General features: G+C 38.0%; 1 protein-coding gene across 4 annotated transcripts in view; it reads left to right on the plus strand.

The window, feature by feature from the left end:
- The window catches only part of ADGB (androglobin), a 229,145-nt gene that overhangs the window by 102,114 nt on the left and 106,147 nt on the right, over positions 1–20,884 (plus strand). For all 4 annotated transcript variants that reach the window (XM_049903119.1, XM_049903128.1, XM_049903146.1 and 1 more), the window contains 4 exons: positions 5,296–5,425; positions 9,431–9,464; positions 10,328–10,508; positions 10,915–10,978. In XM_049903119.1, the coding sequence (XP_049759076.1) occupies positions 5,296–5,425; positions 9,431–9,464; positions 10,328–10,508; positions 10,915–10,978 (409 nt within the window). The remainder of the gene's footprint in view (positions 1–5,295; positions 5,426–9,430; positions 9,465–10,327; positions 10,509–10,914; positions 10,979–20,884) is intronic.

The raw sequence follows: 20,884 nt of genomic DNA on the forward strand, positions 1-20,884 counted from the left end.
ATTTTACCATGCCAAATAATTTTTGCTTATCTCTCAGCTGATTGAAGTTGTATACTAATCAGAGATTTTCGTGGGATGTCAGAAGTGCAGCTGCTGGCCACCAGGGAAATTTTTCTCATGATTCAGTTTGCTATATCCAGCTCTCTTGGGCTGAATTGTATCTGCCCAAAATATGTATATCAATTTGGCTAGACCATGATTCCCAGTATTGTGTGATTGTCCACCATTCTGTGACCTGATATGATTTTCCTATGAGTTGTAAATCCTACTTCCATGATGTTAATGTGGTGGGATAGGGGGCTGTTAAGTTAATGAGACAGGGCTCAATCTACAAGATTGTATTGTGTCTTGAGCCAATCTCTTCTGAGATATAAAAGAGAAAAGCGAGAAGACAGCTGGGGGCGGGGGAGACACCTTATACCACCAAGAAAGCAGTGCTGGGAGCAAAGTGTGTGCTTTGGACCTGAGGTTCCTGTGTGGAGAAGCTCCTAGACCAGCGGAAGATTGATGACAAGGACCTTCCTCCAGAGCTGACAGAGAAAGCCTTCCCCTGGAGCTGGCATCCTGAATTTGGACTTCTAGCCTAGTAGACTGAGAGAATAAACTTCTCTTTGTTAAAGCCATCCACTTGTGGTATTTCTGTTATAGCAGCACTAGATGACTAAGACACCAGCCTTTTAGAATCCGTATGCCAGTAAAAAATCAAAACTAAAACGAAATCCACTGCCATTGAGTTGATTCTGACTCATAGTGACCTGATAGGACAGAGTAATGTAACAGCAACTACTACTATTATAAATACTTTAATAGCCAGTTTCTAAATTATTGACATTTTCAATTTAGATTGGAAAAAGTATCTACTAGCTTATAATACAATTTGAGCGATTTTCTAATTTATTATATATAAGGTTTCCAAGGCTGTAAATATTTATAGAACCAGACTGCCACATCTTACGGAGCAGCTGGTGGGTTTGAACCTCCAACCTTTTTGGTTAGTAGCCAAATGCTTCAACCACTGCACAACCGGGGCTCCCTTGTATGCCAATAAAAAAAATAGGGGAACACAAATGGGATGGTTTTATAACCTGAATTCCCTTAGTTAATTCCTTACTTGGTTTTTTGGACTTTACAGCTTAATCACTTGATTAATGTGGATGACATTCTCTAACCCAGACCCAGGGACTTCACCACTTGATTCGATTCAACTCTCTATTCACTGCTTGAATCTATTATGAATGTGTTTGCATATTCTTTCTATCTGGCAGAGCCAAACACAAAGATAAGTGAATGGCATTTCATTCTATGTAAAAGGTATGTCTCTTGCCCTGCCTTGCTGTACAGGTAAAGAGTCCTTAAGTCAAGTTAAGAGCAAACAAGTTTTTGTCCATACAGGCATCAGAACATTATCACTGTAGCAACATGCAGGTTTGCAAGTTTCTGGCTCATGTCCTTGTTGGATAAAATTTGTTGTTGTTATCTGGTGTCCTCCAGTGGTTTTGAACTCATAGTGAGCCTGAGTACGATAACAAAACACGGCCCAGCCCTGCGCCATCCTCACAATCATTGCTATGTTTGAGCCTGTTGTTGCAGCCGCTGTTTTGGGGCAGCCACTGTTTCAATCCATCTCATTGAAGGTCTTGCTCTTTTTCTATCCTTTACTTTACCAAATATGATGTGCTTTTCTGGAGTTTGGTGGATAACATGTCCTGATAACATGTCCAAAGTACATGAGATGAAGTCTTGTCATCCTCACTTCTAAGGAGCATTCTGTCTGTACTTCTTCCAAGGCAGATTTGTTCCTTCTTCTGGCAGTCCATGGTATATTCAGTATTCTTTGCCAATACCATAATTCAAAGGTATCAACTCTTCTTTGGTCTTCCTTATTCCTTGTCCAGCTTTCACATGCATATGAGGTGATTGAAAACACCATGGCTTGGGTCAGGAGCACCTTAGTCCTTAAAGTGACATCTTTGCTTTTTAACACTTGAAAGAGGTCTTTTGCAGCAGATTTTCTCAATGCAATATGTCATTTGATTTCTTGACTGCTGCTGTCAAGGGCCTTGATTATGGATCCAAGTAAAATGAAACTCTTGACAGCTTCAATCTTTTCTCCGTTTGTTATGATGTTGCATATTGGTCAAGTTGTGAGAATTTTTGTTTTATGTTGAAGTGTAATCTAAACTGAAGGTTGTGGTCTTTGATCTTCATCAGTAAGTACTTCAAGTGCTCTTCACTTTCAGCAAGCAAGATTGTGTCATCTGCATGTCACAGGTTGTTAACAATATTCCTCCAATCTGTCTTCATATAGTCCAGCTCTTCAGATTATTTGCTCAGCATACAGATTAAATAAGTAAGGTGAAAGGATACAACCCTGATTCACACACCTTTGCTGATTTTAAACCACACAGTACCCCTTGTTCTGTTCCAATGACTGCCTTGTGGTCTATGTACAGGCTCCTCAGGAGCACAATTACGTGTCCTAGAATTCCCATTCTTCACAATATTATTCATAATTCGTTATGATCCACACAGTCGAATGCCTTTGCATAGTCAATAAAACACAGGTAAACTCTTTCTGATATTCTCTGCTTTCAGCCAGGATCCATCTGACATCAGCAATGATATCCCTGGTTCCACATCCTCGTCTGAATCCAGCTTGAATTTCTGGCAGTTCCCTGTCGATGTACTGCTGCAGCCACTTTTGAATTATCTTCAGCAACATTTTACTTGTTTATGATATTAATGATATTGTTCAATAAATCTGCATTCTGTTGGACCATCTTTCTTTGGAATGGGCACAAATTAGGATCTCTTTCAATTGGTTGGCCAGGTGGTTGTCTTTCTGATTTCTTGGCGTAGACCGGTGAGCGCTTCCAGAGTTGCAACCATTTGTTGAAACATCTCAATTGGTATCCTGTCAGTTCCTGGAGCCTTGTTTTTCACCAGCGCCTCCAGTGCAGCTTGGACTTCTTCCTTGAACACCACTGGTCCTTGATCAGATGCTACCTTCTGAAATGGCTCAATGTCACCCAATTCCTTGGTACAGTGAATCTGTATATTCCTTCTATCTTCTTTTGATGCAATATTTTGCCCAAAAGAATATCCTTCAATATTGCAACTTGAGGCTTGAAATTTTCTCTTTAGTTTCTTCAGCTTGAGAAATACTGAGTATGTCCTTCCCTTTTGGTTTTCTAACTCCAGGTCTTTGCACATTTCATTATAATACTTTGTCTTCTTGAGCTGCCCTTTGAAATATTCTGTTCGGCGCTTTTACTTCATTTCTTCCTTTCACTTTAGCTACTCTATGTTCAAGAGCAACTTTCAGCATCTCTTCTCACATCCATTTTGGTCTTTTCTTTCCTATCTTTTAATGACCTTCTGTTTTCTTCATGGATAATGTCATTTACGTCATTTCACAACTCGTCTGGTCTTTGGTCGTTAGTGTTCAGTGTGTCAAATCTATCCTTGAGATGGTCTCTAAATTCAGGTGTGATATACTCAAGGTTGTACTTTGGCTCTTGTGGACTTGTTTTAATTTTCTTCAGCTTCTACTTGAACTTGCATAAGAGCAATAGATGGTCTGTTTTGTAGTCGTCCCCGGCCTTGTTCTGACTGATAATATTGAGCTCTTCCATTGTCCCTTTCTATAAATGTAGTAGATTTGATTCCTGTGTATTCTTCCATCCAGTGAGATCCACATGTACCATTGCTGTTTATGTTGTTGAAAAATGTATTTGCAGTGAATAAGTCATTGGTCTTGCAAAATTCTACCCTGCAATCTCCAGCATCACTTCTGTCACCAAGGCCATATTTTCCAACTGTTGATCCTTCTGTTTCTGAATTTCACATTCCAATCACCAGTAATTTTCAGGGCATCTTGATCGCATGTTTGATCAATTTCAGACTACAGAAATTGGTAAAAGCCTTCAATTTCTTCATCTTTGGCATTAGTGGTTGATGCATAAATTTGAGTAATAGTCGTATATACTGGTCTTTTCCTGTAGGCATGTGGGTATTATCCTATCACTGACAGCGTTGTACTTCAGGATAGATCTTGAAACGTTCTTTTTGATGATGAATGTGATGCCATTCCTTTTCAATTTTTCATTCCCAGCAGAGTGACAATATGATTGTCTGATTCCAAATGACCGGTACCAATCCATTTCGACTTTTTTAATGCCTAGGATATTGATCTTTATGCATTCCATTTCATTTTTTTGATGACTTCCCATTTTCCTGGATTCATACTTCCTACATTCCACATTCCAATTAATAACGGATGTTCTCAGCTGTCTCTTCTCATTTTGAGTCTGGCCACATCAGCAAATGAAGGTCCCAAAAGCTTTACTCCATCCATGTCCTAAAAATGAATGAAATTGGAGCCTCACAAATATGTTTGTGCTACCCTCTAGTGACGGTTTCATGTAAATGAGATAAACTTAGATTTAGGTGAATTAAATTTTGCTAAACACTGGAAAAAATCGGGTTTATGAAGCCTGTGCATGGAATTTAATTTTATCTTTGAAGCACTTTTACCATATCTATGTCTATCTATCTAAAGAGGGAGAGAACGAGCACTAGCCTTTGAAATTCTTGCTATGGCAATGGTGACTTGGGGTCATGTCAACAATTACTTGAAAGGAAGCGCTGTAAACTTGTATGAATGTCACTGTTACAAACTTAAGTGTTCCAGACTCATAGTTAAATTTCTGACTTTGAGCCTTTTTATCAGACATATTTCTCTGATCAAACCAAACTTGTTGTTGAATCAGTGCCAGCTCATAGCAACCCTATAGGACAGAGTAGAATTGCCCCATAGCATTTCCAAGGCTGTTTTTTTTTTTTTTTTTTAATCTTTACGGAAGCAGACTGCCACACCTTTCTCCCACTGAGTAGCTGGTGGCTTTGAACCACCAACCTTCCAGTTATCAGCTAAGTGCTTAAGCACCATCAGGGCTACTTCAGTACTTTGATACTACTTAAAACCGAAAAAATTCGTTGCTGTTAATTCCATGATTTCCGTGGTACTTAATTGACAGTGTTGTCAAATTCCTATATTCCTATTCGTTCCAAAGATGACTACCATAGCTTTAAAACAAATAGTTTTCTGAAAACTTTTACACTGGTACCTTAGCATAGAATATTTATTCTATATTTTAACATGAAGAAAAAAATATTACTGGTTGTAGAAGAATTAAAATGAACAAAATGAGAACTTTTGTTGGGAAAAGTGCAATTGTTTATTCATAACTTTAAACAAGAGATTAAAATAACAGAAGTTTTGTCTTCCCGTAGGCATTATGTACAATCTTTCATTAAGAAAGGGATGCCTCCAGGATCTGGTTTATCTACCCTCACTGAGAGTGATGAAACTGCAAACCTTAGCCTGGCAGACGTGAATCAATTAACAGGAAATGTATCTCAGGTAACTATGTTTCCGTTATTGTTTGGCCCAGCCTTTCATGATAATAAACTTTTTTCTTTTTTGTATCTTAAATTTTTATGATATAATTGTGGAAAAGATTATACATACAAAAGAATGTATTAAATTCATCTGTACAATATAAGGAATACTAATAAAGAAAACATCTTATGTATCCATCACCTAGATTACCTAAGAAAAACCAAACCCGATTCCAACTCATAGCGACCCTTTAGGACAGAGTAGAACTGCCCCATAGAGTTTCCACGGAGTGGCTGATAGATTTGAACTGCCGAATTTTTGGTTAGCAGCTGAGTTCTTAACCACTGCACCACACGTAGATTAGAAAATGGGATATTCATCTGCTCTAGAAGTCCTTTGTGTGTCTCTTCTGGACCTTATTTCCTATCTGCCATTCTAAGTTTTATGTTAATCAAGTCCATACTTTTCTGATTTTACCAATTCTGTATACATCTATAAACAATATGTGGCTTAATTTTATTGTCGTAGATTTTTATGTGATCTCTTACTGTGTCACTTCTTCTGGGACTTCTTTCAGGTAACACGTTTGTGAGATTCATCTCTTTTGATGCATGTTACCACTAAAGTTTGTTTATTTCACTGGGCTATGCTATTGATTATATAACTATGCTTTAATTTGTCTATCACAGTGTTAATGGCTGTGTTTGTTCTCGTTTCATATTATTACAAACAATGGTGTCACGATTATTTTTTAATATCTCTCGTGCCATGCACACATTTCTTTAGTTCCAGGGTTCCTAACCCTATATGCTGTGGCTCTGTTTGCCAATTTTGTAAAACTTTAACGCACACACACCCGAAAAACCAAAAAGCAAAACGCATTTCTTTTTGCGTTTTAGTTAGCTGAAAATAGTTAATAAGGAACACTGGGAAGCATTATAGCCCTTGGGGTTAGCACATGAGGACACACACCTTCACTGTTTGGAGGCTGAATGATTACTAAGCTTAGCTGCCAGATAGTTGGCCAGCTATGTCACTGGAGTATCTGTAGACAGTAAGGAATGGCCACATGAAAGCTAATACTGGGCCTGCTGCTGTAATTTTAAAGTAGCGATCAGCATAAATGATAACTTGAGATATTTGTAACAACAACTGTGAAATAATGTAAAATATTGTGATTTCTTTTGTGGATGGAGTCACGGATATTGCTATTAACATTGTGGCTATAAAATTCCAGCTTGAAAGTAATTTCCTTCAAAATTTTGAAACTCCTCCTAGATCCCTTGTATTCTCCCTTCGAGCATGGATCTTGAGTAAGCAGATGACATTCTAATGCTTGATCTTTGTATGTGTCTCTTTCTTCTCTGGAAAGTTTTAGGAATTTTTTCATTCTTGGTGTCATAAAATTTCTCAGTGATTGTTTTTGGTATGTGTCTTTTTATGTTAACTGGGCTAGGTACGTAAAAGTCCCTTTGTAAGGGGTTGAATAGTGTCCCTCATAAATGCATGTCCACTCGGAACCTCAGAACATGACCTTATTTGGAAAAAGGGTTTTTGCAGATATAATTAATTTAGGCTGAGGTCATAATGGATTGGACCAAAAAACAAAACCTGTTGCCATCTAGTCGATTCTGACTCATAGTAACCCTATAGGACAGCATAGAATTGTCCCATAGGATTTCCGAGGGGCAGCTGGTGGATTCGAACTGCCAGTCTTTTGGTTAACAGCCTGAGCTCTTAACCACTGTGTCACCAGGGCTAATGGATTACAGTGGTCCCTAAATGCAATGACTGGTGCCCTTATGAGAAGAAGGGAGGACACAGACACACACATACAGAAGACAGCAGTGTGAAGATGGAAGCAGAACTTGAAGTTAAGCCAAGGAACTCTTGGGGCCACCAGAGGCCAGAAGAAACAAAGGATTCTTTCCTAAAGCCTTCAGAGGAAACATGGCCCTATCAAGACTTTGCTTTTGTACTTCTAGTCTCCAGAACTGGGAGAGAATAAATTTGTTGTGTTAAGCCACCCATTAGTGGTACTTGGTTCCAGTAGCCCTAGAAAACTAATATATTCTTCATCCTGGAAACTCATATTGTACAGTTCTGGAACGTTTTCTTGTACTGTTCCTTTGTTAATTTCCTCTTCTCATTTTCTTTGCTTTCTGCGTCTCTTATTAAACAACCTGCTCCCAACCATTTATTCTCTAATGTGCTTGATTCTTTTCTTACTTATTTTATGTCTGTCTTTTGTATTAACTTTCCTGTCTACTCCTTCCATTAAATTTGTTATTACAATTATTCTACTTTTAGTTTGTAAGTGTTCTCTCATTGTTGTTTTTAATATTTTTGGAGCCATTTCTTATTTGAAATGCTCTGGTATTACTAATTAGAAAAAATTTTTTTTCTTGTATTATTGCTTCTTTTTCTGTAAATCCCCCACCCCCGTCCCAATTGTTTCTTTCTTCATATTACAATCTTTCCTCAGTTGTCTGGTGAGCCTCTGTTGTATGTATGTATTTAGTGAATTTTTACACTAAAGTTTATGCTCTACTTCTAACTTAAATTTTGGGGATTTGAACCCACCAAGTGGTGCTGCGGGAAAAAGACCTAGATACCTGTAAAGATTATAGCCAAGAAAACCCTCTGGAGCATTTCTACTCTGTAACCCACGAGGTTGCCGTGAGTCAAAATGAAGCTAATTCGGTTTGGTTTTTGGTGTATGCGCTAAAGAGCTCTGTGGCGTGGATGGAGCGTATGAACTGGTGGGTTTACTTTAGGATAACTGCGTATGAATGGGCTCGTGGCAGGAGGGGACTGGCTCTAAATGTCAACGTCTCTTTTTTTTCTCTGACTAGTCACTATGAGTCAGAATCGATTTAACAGCAACAGGTTTGGTTTAGTCAGTTTCTCTAGTTGAGGGTTCTCTAATATCCCTCTTCAGGTGGGTCGGGGTCACAGGGATTGGTATACACTTACTTGTCTGGCAGTGTTATTAAAGCCAAACAACATGGAGGAACTGGGACTCTCAGTGTTCATCATGTTTACTTTCACTTAATTCTTCTGCTCTCTGTACGGTATCTCCTGCTGTCTTTGCACTATTTGTGAATCCAGATCTGGAGATATCTCATTTAATTTCTCCACTTGAAGCAACTTGTCACGATCTGTTTAGGCAGAAGAGGCTAGATGCTAAACCAGGTGGGCCTAGAGAGGAAAGGTGGAGATTTGTCTGCTCCTTATATAGATACTCAATTCACACGCGTGTTTTCTGTCCAGGGTTTCATTCTCTCTTCAGATACTTGCTAAGTGCTTCTGGAATCCTAAGGCAAGGATGGGCTTCTTCGCATTTCATGTAATATTCACTTGTCTCTACTCTGCTATCACCTTCATCTACTTTACATCATCCAAAGAGTTGTTGACAGCACACCCATAACTTGTCTTTACAAGTTTATACCATTTTGCCTTTTACTCATGTTTTACTTGTGTTCCAGAGAAAACGGAGTTGTTTGCTTAATTCAACTTAACATAAATTGGAAGTCTTGCCCCTTTATTTTATAGTACTTCTCTGTTAAATTTTTCAGGAACCATTTTTTTTAAATCATTTGAAACTAAAAAAAAAAAACCTTTCTAGTTTCTGTAAATTAATTACTAATCATAATATAATTGATTTCTCCATATTAATGGCATGTGCCTCGTACCAAACATTATGTCTTCTTAGGGATATTGCTTTTCGGTTTAACTTTTGTTATAAGATTAAATCATTTAATAAATTCATTTATTCCATGTTTTAATGTCACAAACTTAAACCTCTGCCAATTATTTTATTAAATTCATGTCTTTTTTATTTTAAGGTTAAAAACCTAAATTCTCAGCTTTACAGTATGTTCTTAGTAAGTCTTTGTGGAGCTCTGTTTCTTCAATGTTTTAAAAAACTGTATAAATACTTTTAAAACCTTTTGTGCTTTAGATAGCTGTAGCATTTTGTTGAATTTGTAAATGGTTGCTAAATATGTTCTTTTCAATTCACAGGGAAATGTTGCTTCACAAATTGTACTTGGAAAAGGTAAATTAATAATCTTTTCATGACTTTTTTCCACAGACATCAAGGCTTAAAGGGATCCCTGCTTCTTGACAGCTTTCATCTCTCCCTTCTTGTGGCATTCGGCGGTCTCTCTTTAGTGTCTCCTCAGATTTGTTGAGTCTAATCTCTGGGCTAGAAAAATCAGATAATCTCACTTCTTAAATTCAGGCTTCAAAGTAAGAGGATTTGATGAAAGGCCCATGAGTAAAGTTCATGTTTTGATGTGTGTACTCTGTGATCAAAATACTAAAATCATTGCAAATTTCTCAATTCCTAAGTTAAGACTTGACCAATACAAAAAAAAAAAAGAATGAATAAAATTTTGGTTCAGGAAGGCCGTACAAATTTACGATATTACTTGTTAAACACAAAATAAAGAAATGGAATTATTTAGTATAGGGAATAATCAAATGGTGTCCTGGAACATGTTTTGCTGGGATCATTCTTTCAAGTTTTGTTCCTCCCTTCTGTTTTCTCAGCCACCCTCTCTTATCTGAAAATGTCTGTCTATAAAGAATTAGGAGTATATAAGCTAGCTAAATTTCTTCTGCAACTTGAGAAAATTCTACAAAATGTGTACAGATGTATGAAAGTGAGTTCAAAATTCCTAAACACTCTGGTATATATACAAGTTAGGATTGCATTCCACTGAATTTATGAACTGTATCCCTATAGGGACCTCCACAAAACTGAGGCCTGCACGTACTAAATGATTATCTCAGCAAACCTTTTCCTAAAAAGAGGCTTTCATATTTGAGCCCCCCTCTATAATTTTCCATATTTTAGTAGCTTTTTGTTTAACAGCAAAGATGTGTTTGACACGTTTGTGCTTGTACTACATACAGACGAACAAACAGACCTTGGATTGAATGACCCAGCACATCCACCTGAAGGAATGAGTTACCAAGATTTTGTCACCCAGATGGCAGCAACACAGGATAAATCGCAGGAAGAGCTTACATCGATAAATACTACTGTTTCTAAAGAAATATGGTTAGATTATGAAGACTTCTGTGTATGTTTCCAGTAAGTATAAATAAATACTTAGTTTTGTATGTGTCTTATAGCTGTCATATACAACATTAATTTTTAGTTATCATTCAAAAGAGTTAAATCAATATTAGCCTGGTGTTGGTATAATATCAAACAAAAGTTTTAAAGAGGAAAAATGAGTGAGTTGATTGTCTACACAGCACATTAATAGCCAAACCAATCTCAGTCCAGTTTCGGCTTCTCCTCAAAGACTTGTTTGTCGATTCAGATGCAGGAAATTTAAGGCAACTAACTCAACAATATGGTTCTCATTATTTTGTAAATTTCCTCTCTCTTCACCTTGTTATGTCTATAATTATTTGATTCTAATCAAATTAACATGCAGTACTAGACCATTGAGTACAATGACAATAACCTGTTATAAATAATTTTTTTTCAGGAATATATATATTTTCCATAAGCCAAGTTCATATTGTCTTAACTTTCAGAAAACAGAATTTAAGGTAAATATATTTTCATTTATATGTATATATAGAGGTAGATACATCTCTTTCCCTAGGGAAATTTATAATTAAATTTTTGATAGAGTCATGTTAGTGTACAATGCCTTCAAATTTCTCAAGCATTCCTAAACTTGTAACAATTATATTTTAAAAAATTAATTACTATGATCATTATCTGATTTTGAAGCCTGTGCCTTTTCCACTAAGCACACTTTTAGAAGAAGAATGTTAGTGACTCTAAAGCCAGATTTCCTGGTTTTAAATCGAGGCTCCAACATTTACTCTGTGTGGGACTCTGAGAAAGTTATTTCAGTTCTTTTTGCCTTAATTTCCTCATCTATAAAATGGGGCTCATAAGAGAACTACGCCATCCACACCGCCACCACCCACTGCTGTGGAGTTGATTCCTACTCATAGCAACCCCATAGGACAGAGCAGAACTGCCCCATAGGGTTTCCAAGGAGTGCCTGGTAGATTTGAACTGCTGACTTTTTGGTTCGCAGCCGAACTCTTAACCACTAAGCCACCAGGGTTTCCATTTACACCATAGAGTTGGGAAATAAATGAGATAATATATGTAAAACACTTAGAAAAATGCTTATTACCTAGTAAGTGGTAATAAATGTTAGCTGTCATTATTAAAGGCAGTTTGCATATGAATTTTTGTTATAAATCATCTTTTAGATAGATAGATAGAGGTGTGTGTGTGGTAAAATGACTAACTGCTCTTTCTTCTGATCCTATTTTTATAAAGTGATGATAAATAGTTTTTTTTTTTTTTTATTATTATTCCTTTTAAAATTCCAGCTTGGCAAAATAAAATGATGACATTCCCCATATGAGTTCCTTTGTTTCCCTGTTTTGTTTTGTTTTGTTTTGTTTTTGTTAACATCAGTGTGTGAGAAAAGCAAAACTTTGCCTTGGAGGAGATTGGAGCCCACACTTGACGGCCTTTAATATGACCAGAAAGGAGGGATTGGCTGTGGTCGGTCGTAGGCCTGGGCTCCTTTTAATGGTCAGAGATACTGCCAGCTGAGGGCGGTACAGAGGCAGCTGGGGGTATGGGAGCCCAAGGAGGTCCTCAGCACATTTCATAGCTGTTTTGCTGGTGCTCAGTGTGTCATCCAAGACCACCCTTCATCCCCTTTTCAAACTCTAAATAATGTCGGGGAAAAAGCTCTATGCAAGCTTTCCTCCTCAAGCATGCCTACTGACTGAGCTGGCAAGCCCAGGCTCCTTCAGATTTTTAGATAGTGAATATTTGAAACAATTGTCTCTATCCCAGTGCCTTAGTTATCTAGTGCTGCTATAACAGAAATACCACCAGTGGATGACTTTAACAAATAGAAGTTTATTCCCTCACAGTCTAGGAGGCTAGAAGTCGGAATTCAGCGTACCAGCTCCAGGGGAAGGCTTTCTTTCTCTGTTGGCTTAGGGGAAGGTCCTTGTGATCAATCTTCCTCTGGTCTAGGAGCTTCTCAGCACAGAAACCCCAGGTCCAAAAGACACTCTCACCTCTTGGTTCTTCATTACTAGTGGTGGGAGGTCACCCTGTCTCTCTGCTTGCTTCTCTCTTTTATATCTGAAAAGAGATTGACTCAAGAGACAACCTAATCCTGTGCATTGAGCCCTGCCTCATTAATTTGACTACCTGTAATCCTGCCTCATTAACATCATAGAGGTGGTGTTTACAACACATATGAAAATCACATCAGATGACAAAGTGGTGGACAATCACACAATACTGAGTATCATGGCCTAGCCAAGTTGACACACATTTTGGGGACACAATTCAACCCATATCAATCAGTAATTGCAGTTAAAAAGAAACAAATGAAATAAAGCATCAAGCCATAACTAACGGAAAGTAGTGACAGAAGCAGTAATTTAAAACAATCTTACATTTTATCTAGCATTTCAACAATCTTGTTGTACTTCATTGAATAACAAGGTTCCCTTTTTCACAGCATTATTTCTTTCGTATTAATCAGTTATTTAAATATTGTGGTAAAATAATATGCAAAGCTTTTAAAATATATTGTTGTTGTGTGCCATAGAGTCAGTTTTGACTCATGCCCAGAAACCCATAGTGACCCTATAAAACAGAGTAGAACAGCCCCATGGGGTTTTAAAGGCTGTGATCTTTATAGAAGCAGACTACCATATCTTTCGACTGCACAGCAGTTGGTGAGTGTGATCTGCCGACCTTTCAGTTAGCAGCTTAACCACTGCACCGCCAGGGCTCCTTTTAAAAAATATTTTGTTATTAAGCGCCTTTGAGTTGTTTTAGACTCACAGCAACTCTGCGTACCACAGAACGAAACACTGCCCAGTCCTGCCCCATCTTCACAATCAATGTTAAGTTTGAGCCCATTGTTACAGCCACTATGTCAATCCATCTCATTGAGGGTCTTCCTCTTTTTCAGTAACTCTCTACTTTACCAAGCATGATGTCCTTCTCCTTGGCCTAGTCCCTCCTGATAACATGTCCAAAGTATGTGAGACGAAATCTCGCCATCCTTGCTTCTAAAGAGCATCAGGCTGTCCTTCTTCCAAGACAGATCTGTTCATTCTTCTGACAGTCCATTTTTACATTCAATATTCTTTACCAACACCATAATTCAAAGGCATCAGCTCTTCGATCTTCCTTAAAAATATAGTGACAATTAAATTTATTTAACACACTTACTGAATGCCATCCGTCAAAATTTGTTGAAACATTGAGAATTTGAGAAACAAAGATAGTTGAGTAGACAAGATTGGTGGCCTAGGAGTCGGTAGATAAATACAACTACTTTTGAATACCAGTTTTGACCTTTGGCAAATTCTTACCTTCTCTGTACTTCAGTTTCGTCATGTAAGCACAGTCATACGGTAGCTACATAGGATGAATTGATATCAACTATATGTAAGCCTTATACGGCTATCCTTAAGGGGAAGTTCTGGTTTTGCTCAGCACTCCCTCGTATCTCCAAAACAAAAATCTACAATATGGTACATTGGCAAGCAATTACTATTTTTTTTTTCTTTTTACTTTTTTTTTTATTGTACTTTAAATGAAGGTTTACAGAGCAAACAAGTTTCTCATTAAATAATTAATACACATATTGTTTTGTGACATTGGTTATCAACCACGGCATGTCAACACTCTCTGCTTTTCGATCTTGGGTTCCCTGTTACCAGCTTTCCTGTTCCCTCCTGCCTTCTCACCCTAGCCCCTGGGCTGCTGTGCCCATTTGGTCTCATTTTGTTTTATGGGCCTGTCTAATCTTTGACTGAAGGGTCAGTCTCAGGAGTAACTTCATTACTGAGCTATAAAGGTGCCCGGGGGGCCATACATTTGAGGTTTCTCCAGTCTCTGTCAGACCAGTAAACCTGGGTTTTTTTGTGAGTTAAAAGTTTGTCTTACACTTTTCTCCAGCTCTGTTCAGGACCCTCTATTGTGATCCCTGTCAGAGCAGTCAGTGGTGGTAGCCAACCAGGCCACCATCTAGTTGTGCTGGACGCAGTCTGGTGGAGGCTGTCGTAGTATGTGTTGGCCACTCACAAGCTCTTAATACCCCAGGTGCTATACACCAAAGTAGAATGTAGAACAATTTTCTTTATAAACTATGTTATGCCAGTTGAGCTAGATATTCCCCAAGGCCCTGGTCCCCACAGCGCTCAACGCAGCAATTTCGTACCCCATGGAGTTTAGATGTGTCTAAGAACCTTCCATGTCCTTGCCTTGGACAAGCTATGCTGGCTTCCCCAGTATTGTGTACTCTTACACTTCACCAAAGTTACCACTTATCTATTGTCTAGAGTTTTTCCCTATTGGTCCTTCCCTCTCTCGTAACCATCAAAGATTGTTTCTTTTTTTTTTTTTGTAAACCTTTTCATGAGTTTTTATAGTAGTGGTCTCATACAATATTTGTCCTTTCATGATTGACTTATTTCACTTAGCATAATGCTCTCCAAATTCTTCCATGTTGTGAGATGCTTTGCAGTCTCATCATTATTCTTTATCATTGCATAGTATTCCATTGTCTGTATGTACCATAGTTTGCTTATACATTCATCTGTTGATGGGCACCTAGGTTTTCTTTTATATCCCTGGCTAGATTTATTCCTAAGTATTTTATTTTTTAGGGACTATTATAAATGGTATTGTTTTCCTTATTTCCTTTTCATAGTTCTCTTTATTGGTGTAGAGGAATCCAACTGATTTTTGTATGTTTACTCTGTATACTGCTACTCTGCTGAATCTTTCTATTCCAGTAGCTTTTCTTGTGGAGTGTTTTGGGTTTTCTGTGTATAGTATCATATCATCTGCAAATAGGGACAGTTTTACTTCTTCCTTACCAATTTGGATAGCCTCTATTTCTTTTTCTTGCCTTATTGCTCTAGCTAGGACTTCTAGCACAATGTTAAATAGGAGTGGTGATAAAGGGCATCCTTATCTTGTTCCCGTTCTCAAGGGGAATGATTTCAGACTTCATTAAGAATGAGGTTGGCTGTTGGTTTTGTATAGATGCCCTTTATTATGTTGAGGAATTTCCCTTCTACACCTGTTTTATTGAGGGTTTTTAACAGGAATGGGTGTTGGACTTTGTCAAATGCCTTTTCTGTGTCGATTGAGATAATCATGTGATTCTTTTATTTATGTGATGTATTACGTTGATTGATTTTCTAATGTTGAACCGTCCTTGCATACCTGGTATGAATTCCACTTGTTGTGGTGTATTATTTTTTTGATATGATGCTGAACTCCATTGGCTGGAATTTTGTTGAGAATTTTTGCATCTATATTCATGAGAGATACTGGTCTGTAATTCTCTTTTCTTGTGGTGTCTTTACCTGGTTTTGGTATCAGGGTAATGCTGGCTTCATAGAAGGAATTTGGAAGTATCCCTTGCTTTTCTATGTTCTGAAATAGTTTGAGTAGTCCTGGTGTAAGCTCTTCTCTGAATGTTTGGTAGAATTCTCCAGTAAAGTCATCTGGGTCAGGGCTTTATTTTGTTGGGTATTTTTTTTTTATTATTATTATTACATTTTTAATCTCTTCTCTTGTTATGGGTCTGTTCAGGTTTTCAACTTTTGTTTGTGTTAAATTAGGTAGGTAGTATGTTTCTAGAAATTTGTTCATTTCCTCTAGGTTTTTGTATTTGTTGGAGTATAGTTTTTGATAGTACTCTGTTATGATCCTTTTTATTACAGTTGGGTCTGTTGTAATGTCCCCCATTTCATTTCTCATTTGGGTTATTTGCATCCTCTCCTGTTTTTCTTTTGTCAGTTTGGCCAATGGTTTGTCGATTGTGTTGATCCTTTCAAACTTTTGGTTTCTTTGATTCTTTCTATTGTTTTTCTATTCTTTCTTTCATTTATTTCTGCTCTGATCTCTATTATTTCCTTTTTTCTGGTAGCTGTGGGCTTCTTTTGCTGTTCCCTTTCTGTTTGTTCGAGTTGTGTTGCTGATGTTTTGATTTTGTCCCTTTCTTCTTTTTTGATGTGTGCATCTATTGCTATAAATTGACTTCTGAACCCTGCCTTCGCTGTGTCCCAAAAGGTTTTGGCATGATGTGTTTTCATTCTTATTTGATTCTAGGAATTTTTTTATTCCATCTTTGATTTATTCTATTTCCCAGTAATTTTTAAGCAGGGTGTTCTTCAGTTTCCATGTACTTGATTTTTTTTTCCTTGTTCTTCCTGGTATTAATTTCTACTTTGATTGTGTTGTGATCAGAGAAGATGCTTTGTATTATCTCAGTGTTTTGGATTTTGTTGAGGGTTGCTTTGTGGCCTAAGATGTGGTCTGTTCTGGAGAATGTTCCATATGTTGGAAAAGAATGTGTACTTTGCTGCTGTTGGGTGGAGTGTTCTTTATATGTGTATGAGGTCAAGTTGGTTTGATTGTGGCCTTTAGATCGTTTGTATCTTTGTTGAGTTTCTTTCTAGATGTTCTGTCCTTTACCTAGAGTGACGTGTCGAAATCTCCTACTATATTGTGGAACTATCAATTTCTCTTTTCAGTGCTGTTAGAGTTTATGTATTTTGGAGCTCTGTCTTTGGGTGCTTAGATATTTTTTATGGTTATGTCTTTATGGTGGATCATCCCTTTAATTATTATGTGGTGCCCTTCTTTGTCTTTTATGGTGAATTTTGTTTTAAAATCTATTTTATCTGAGATTGGTATTGCCACTCCCGCTCTTTTTTGGTAGCTGTTTACTTGATATATATTTTTCCATCCTTTGATTTTTAATAAATGTATGTCTTTGTTTCTAAGGTGTGTCTCATGTAGACAGTATAATGATGGGTCCTGTTTTTTTTTTTTTTTTAATCCATGCTGTCCTCTCTGTCTCTTTATGGGTGCATTTAAGCTATTTATATTCAGTGTGGTTTTTGATAGATGTGAGTTTATCGCTGTCATTTTGTAGTGCTTTTTTTTGTGGTGCTGACGTTTTATTCATATGTGCTGAATTTCTTTTGTTTGTGGGTTTGTTTTTTTTTCCCATTTTCTTTTTTTTAGATTTTGTGTTTACTGAGACTTTATGTTTTTCTTCTTTATTTTGATGAGTAGTTTTGTTAGCTTTCTTTGTGTTTACCTTGAAATTTACCCGTCTTCCTGAGTTTAACCAGTCTTTTATTACTTGATAATGCCTTGACTTCATCTCCATTTAAAAGTTTTGTACCTACACCATTTATTCCCTCTTTTATTGTTCTGATGTCGTCATTTACAGATTGACATCTCTGGTTCCCTGTTATAATTATTTTAGTTCTATTTTATTTTTGAGAGTTCATTGTCTAAGTTGGTATGTGGCTGATATTGTCTTATGTGCTACATTTAAATTGTTTTCTGATGTTGTTGATTCTCTAACCAAAGGACTCCCTTTAATAATTTTTTAAGTTTGCTTTTGTTTTTACTTATTCCCTTAATTTCTGTTTATCTGGAAGTGTCCTAATTTCACCATCATATTTGAGTGAGAGTTTTGCAGGATGTATTATTCTTGGCTGGCAAAAATTTTTTTTTTTTTTTCCAAGATTTTATATATGTCATCCATTACTTTCATGCCCTCATGGTTTCTGCTGAGTAATCAGAGCTTAGCCTTATTGTTTCCCTTCTGTATATGACTTTTCGTTTTGCTCAAGCTGATCTCAGGATTCTTTCTTTGTCTTTGGTTTTAGCAAGTGGGATTATGATATGTCTTGGTGTTTTCCTTCTGGGGTCTATCCTACATGGGCTTGTTGAACTTCTTGAATCGTTGGCTTTTTGTCTTTCATGATATTAGGGAAGTTTTCTGTCAGCAAATCTTCAGTGACTCTCTGTATTTTCAGTTTTTCTCTCCCTGTTCTAGAACTCCGATCACAAGTGATTTTTTGCTTTTGATTGCATGCTGCATCGTTCTCAGTGTTTCTTTGTTTTCCTTCATTCTTTTCTCTGATTCTTCCTTAAAGTGGTATCCAAGGATTTGTCTTCAATTTCACTGATCCTGTTTTCCATTGTTACAAATTATTCCTAAAACCTTCTATTACACTGTCCATTTCTGAAATCTTGTGGTTTATGTCTTGTATTTCTAATGGCTGTTTTTGTATGATTTCTAGTTGTTTATTTGTTTTGATATTTTGTTCCTGTATTATTCTCCTGATTTTCTTTCATTGTTTTGCTGGTTTTTCCATGATTTTGTCTGTATTTTCCATGATTATATCTATTTTTTCCTTGTCTTTGCCTGCATTTTCCTTCATCTGTTGGAGAACCCTGAATATTAGAGTTTTGAATTCCCTATCAGATAGTTCCAGTGCCTTTTCTTCTAACAGAAGGTCATCTGGTATTTTATTTTGGTCACTTTCTGGAGCCATCGTCTCTTTTTTTTTTAAATATGTTTTGATATTGTTTGCTGTCTCTGGGACACTCAGGGATGATTTTCTTTTACTGAGTGTAGATTTGATTGTTTTGTCATCCTTTTTTGTTTTATTTGGTTATGTCTGGACAGGCGGGTTGGGTGTGTTTTGTTGCTTGCTTGCCTGTGGGCATGATACTTCTCACCACCCTGTCCAATTGAGTAGGGCAGGTTACTCAGCTGTGGAGCAGCAGGGCAGGCCCAGCAGGAGTGGAGCTGCAGGAATGGGTAGCTTGTAGTACGAATTGGTGGTGACAGGGCAGGGCTTGGGGGGCAGTGCAGGGTGGGGCCTGGGGGGACCGTGTCAGTACCGCTCAGGGACATGGCACTTCCTGCACAGTGTAGATAAGCAAGAGAGAAAGGAGAGGATGTGATGTGCAGACCTAAGTGGGTGGGTCAGAGAAGAGAAAGAAAAAAGAGAAACAAGGGCAAAAAGAAAAAAGGACAAAAAATGAAGTAAAAAAAATAACAAAAAGAAAAATAAATAAATAAAATGGTGGTGTGGTAGGATTTGGCTTGTGGGGATGAGGCAGACCTGATGAAGTTGTATGCTGGTGGCTCTCTAGCCTAGCAGTTTGGCCCACTCAGCTTGTTGAGAAGCAGCATGGGTGGCACACAGGGCTAGGTTGAAGGTAGAAAGGGAAGGGAAGAGGGGAAAGAGAGAAACCAACAATCAAACAAAGAAATAAAAAAATGGAAAAAATAAAAAGAACAACAACAAATAAAAATATGGTGGTGAGTGCGCTGGCCATTGGGGGGAGGGCAGAATTGGGGTGGTGGCAAGCTAATGGCTGTCTCATCAGGTGGCACAGCTTGGCCCGTTGGAAAGGGGCAGGGGCAGCAAAGGCCCTAGGTGGGAGGGAGAAGGAAAAAAAGGAGAAAGATAAAGAAAAAAATATAAACTGTGATGGTGAGGGAGCTGGCCTTCGGGTGCAGTGCAGCCCAGGGTTGCCATGTGCCAGAGGCTGTCCTGCTGAGTGGTACGGCACAGCCCACCAAGAAGTTGAGATGGAGCTGGATGGATGGGAGAGAGAAAAGGAAGGGAGAGGAGGAAAAATGACCAAAAAAAGACTAAAAGCAAACAAACAAATGAACAATAAGTAAATAAAATGGTCTTGAGGAAGCCAGTTGGTGATGGCGGCAGACCTGGGGAGGTGGCACACAGTGACTTTCTAACCAAAAAGTGCAGCACAGCACCTCCAGAAGGGATGGGGGTAGTGCACAGGGCTGGGTGGGCAGGAGAAAGGAAAGGAAGAAAAGGAGAGAGAGAGAAGAAACAGACAAAAGAAAGAAAACAAAAAGAATAAAGCAAACCAGAAAATCAGAGCCCATCAAGGGGAGAGGATGGCAGACAGGGCTAGTTGGATGAGAGAAAGGAAAAGAAGGAAGGGAAAGAGAGAGAAGCACATAAAAGGTTAAAAAAAAAAAAAAAACCTATCAAAAAACAAAGAAAACAAACAAACCAAGAAACCACAGCTGGTCAAGAAGGGGAGGAGATGGCACACAGGTCTAGGTGGGCGAGAGAAAGGGAAGGAAGGAAGGGAGAGAGAGAAAGGAAACAAAAAAAGCTAAAAAATAAAAAAACACACAAAAAAAATTACAAAGCAAACCAACAAAAAAAACACAGCCTGTTAAGAAAGGGAGAGGATGGCACATGGAGCTAGAGAAGCAACAACAAATAAAAAAGCCAAATAAAAAATATAAAAAACAAACAAACAAAAATACAAACCAAAAAAAAGGAGGGGCTTGAGGGGCCAGCTGGTGGGGGTGGGGCACAGCCAGGTGCAGTGAGCTACTGTCTCTCTTGCAGAGCAACCATGGCTTGTTGGCAAGCAGCTAGGATCAAGTAGAGGGAAGAAGCATGTGGGGGGGTGGGAAAGCTCTGACTCTTGCTGGGAATTCTGTAGGGTTGCCTTCCTGTACTCTCTGAGTTCTTTGGCGGCTGTAGCCCAAGATGGTGAATCTGGCCACGTTAGCTGGTATGGGACCTCCACCCTGTAGTACTCTGTTCTCTGTCAGTTTGTTATTC

The sequence above is a fragment of the Elephas maximus genome, chromosome 1, assembly GCF_024166365.1.
Source record: "Elephas maximus indicus isolate mEleMax1 chromosome 1, mEleMax1 primary haplotype, whole genome shotgun sequence".
In the NCBI taxonomy this organism is placed as follows: Eukaryota; Metazoa; Chordata; class Mammalia; order Proboscidea; family Elephantidae; genus Elephas; species Elephas maximus.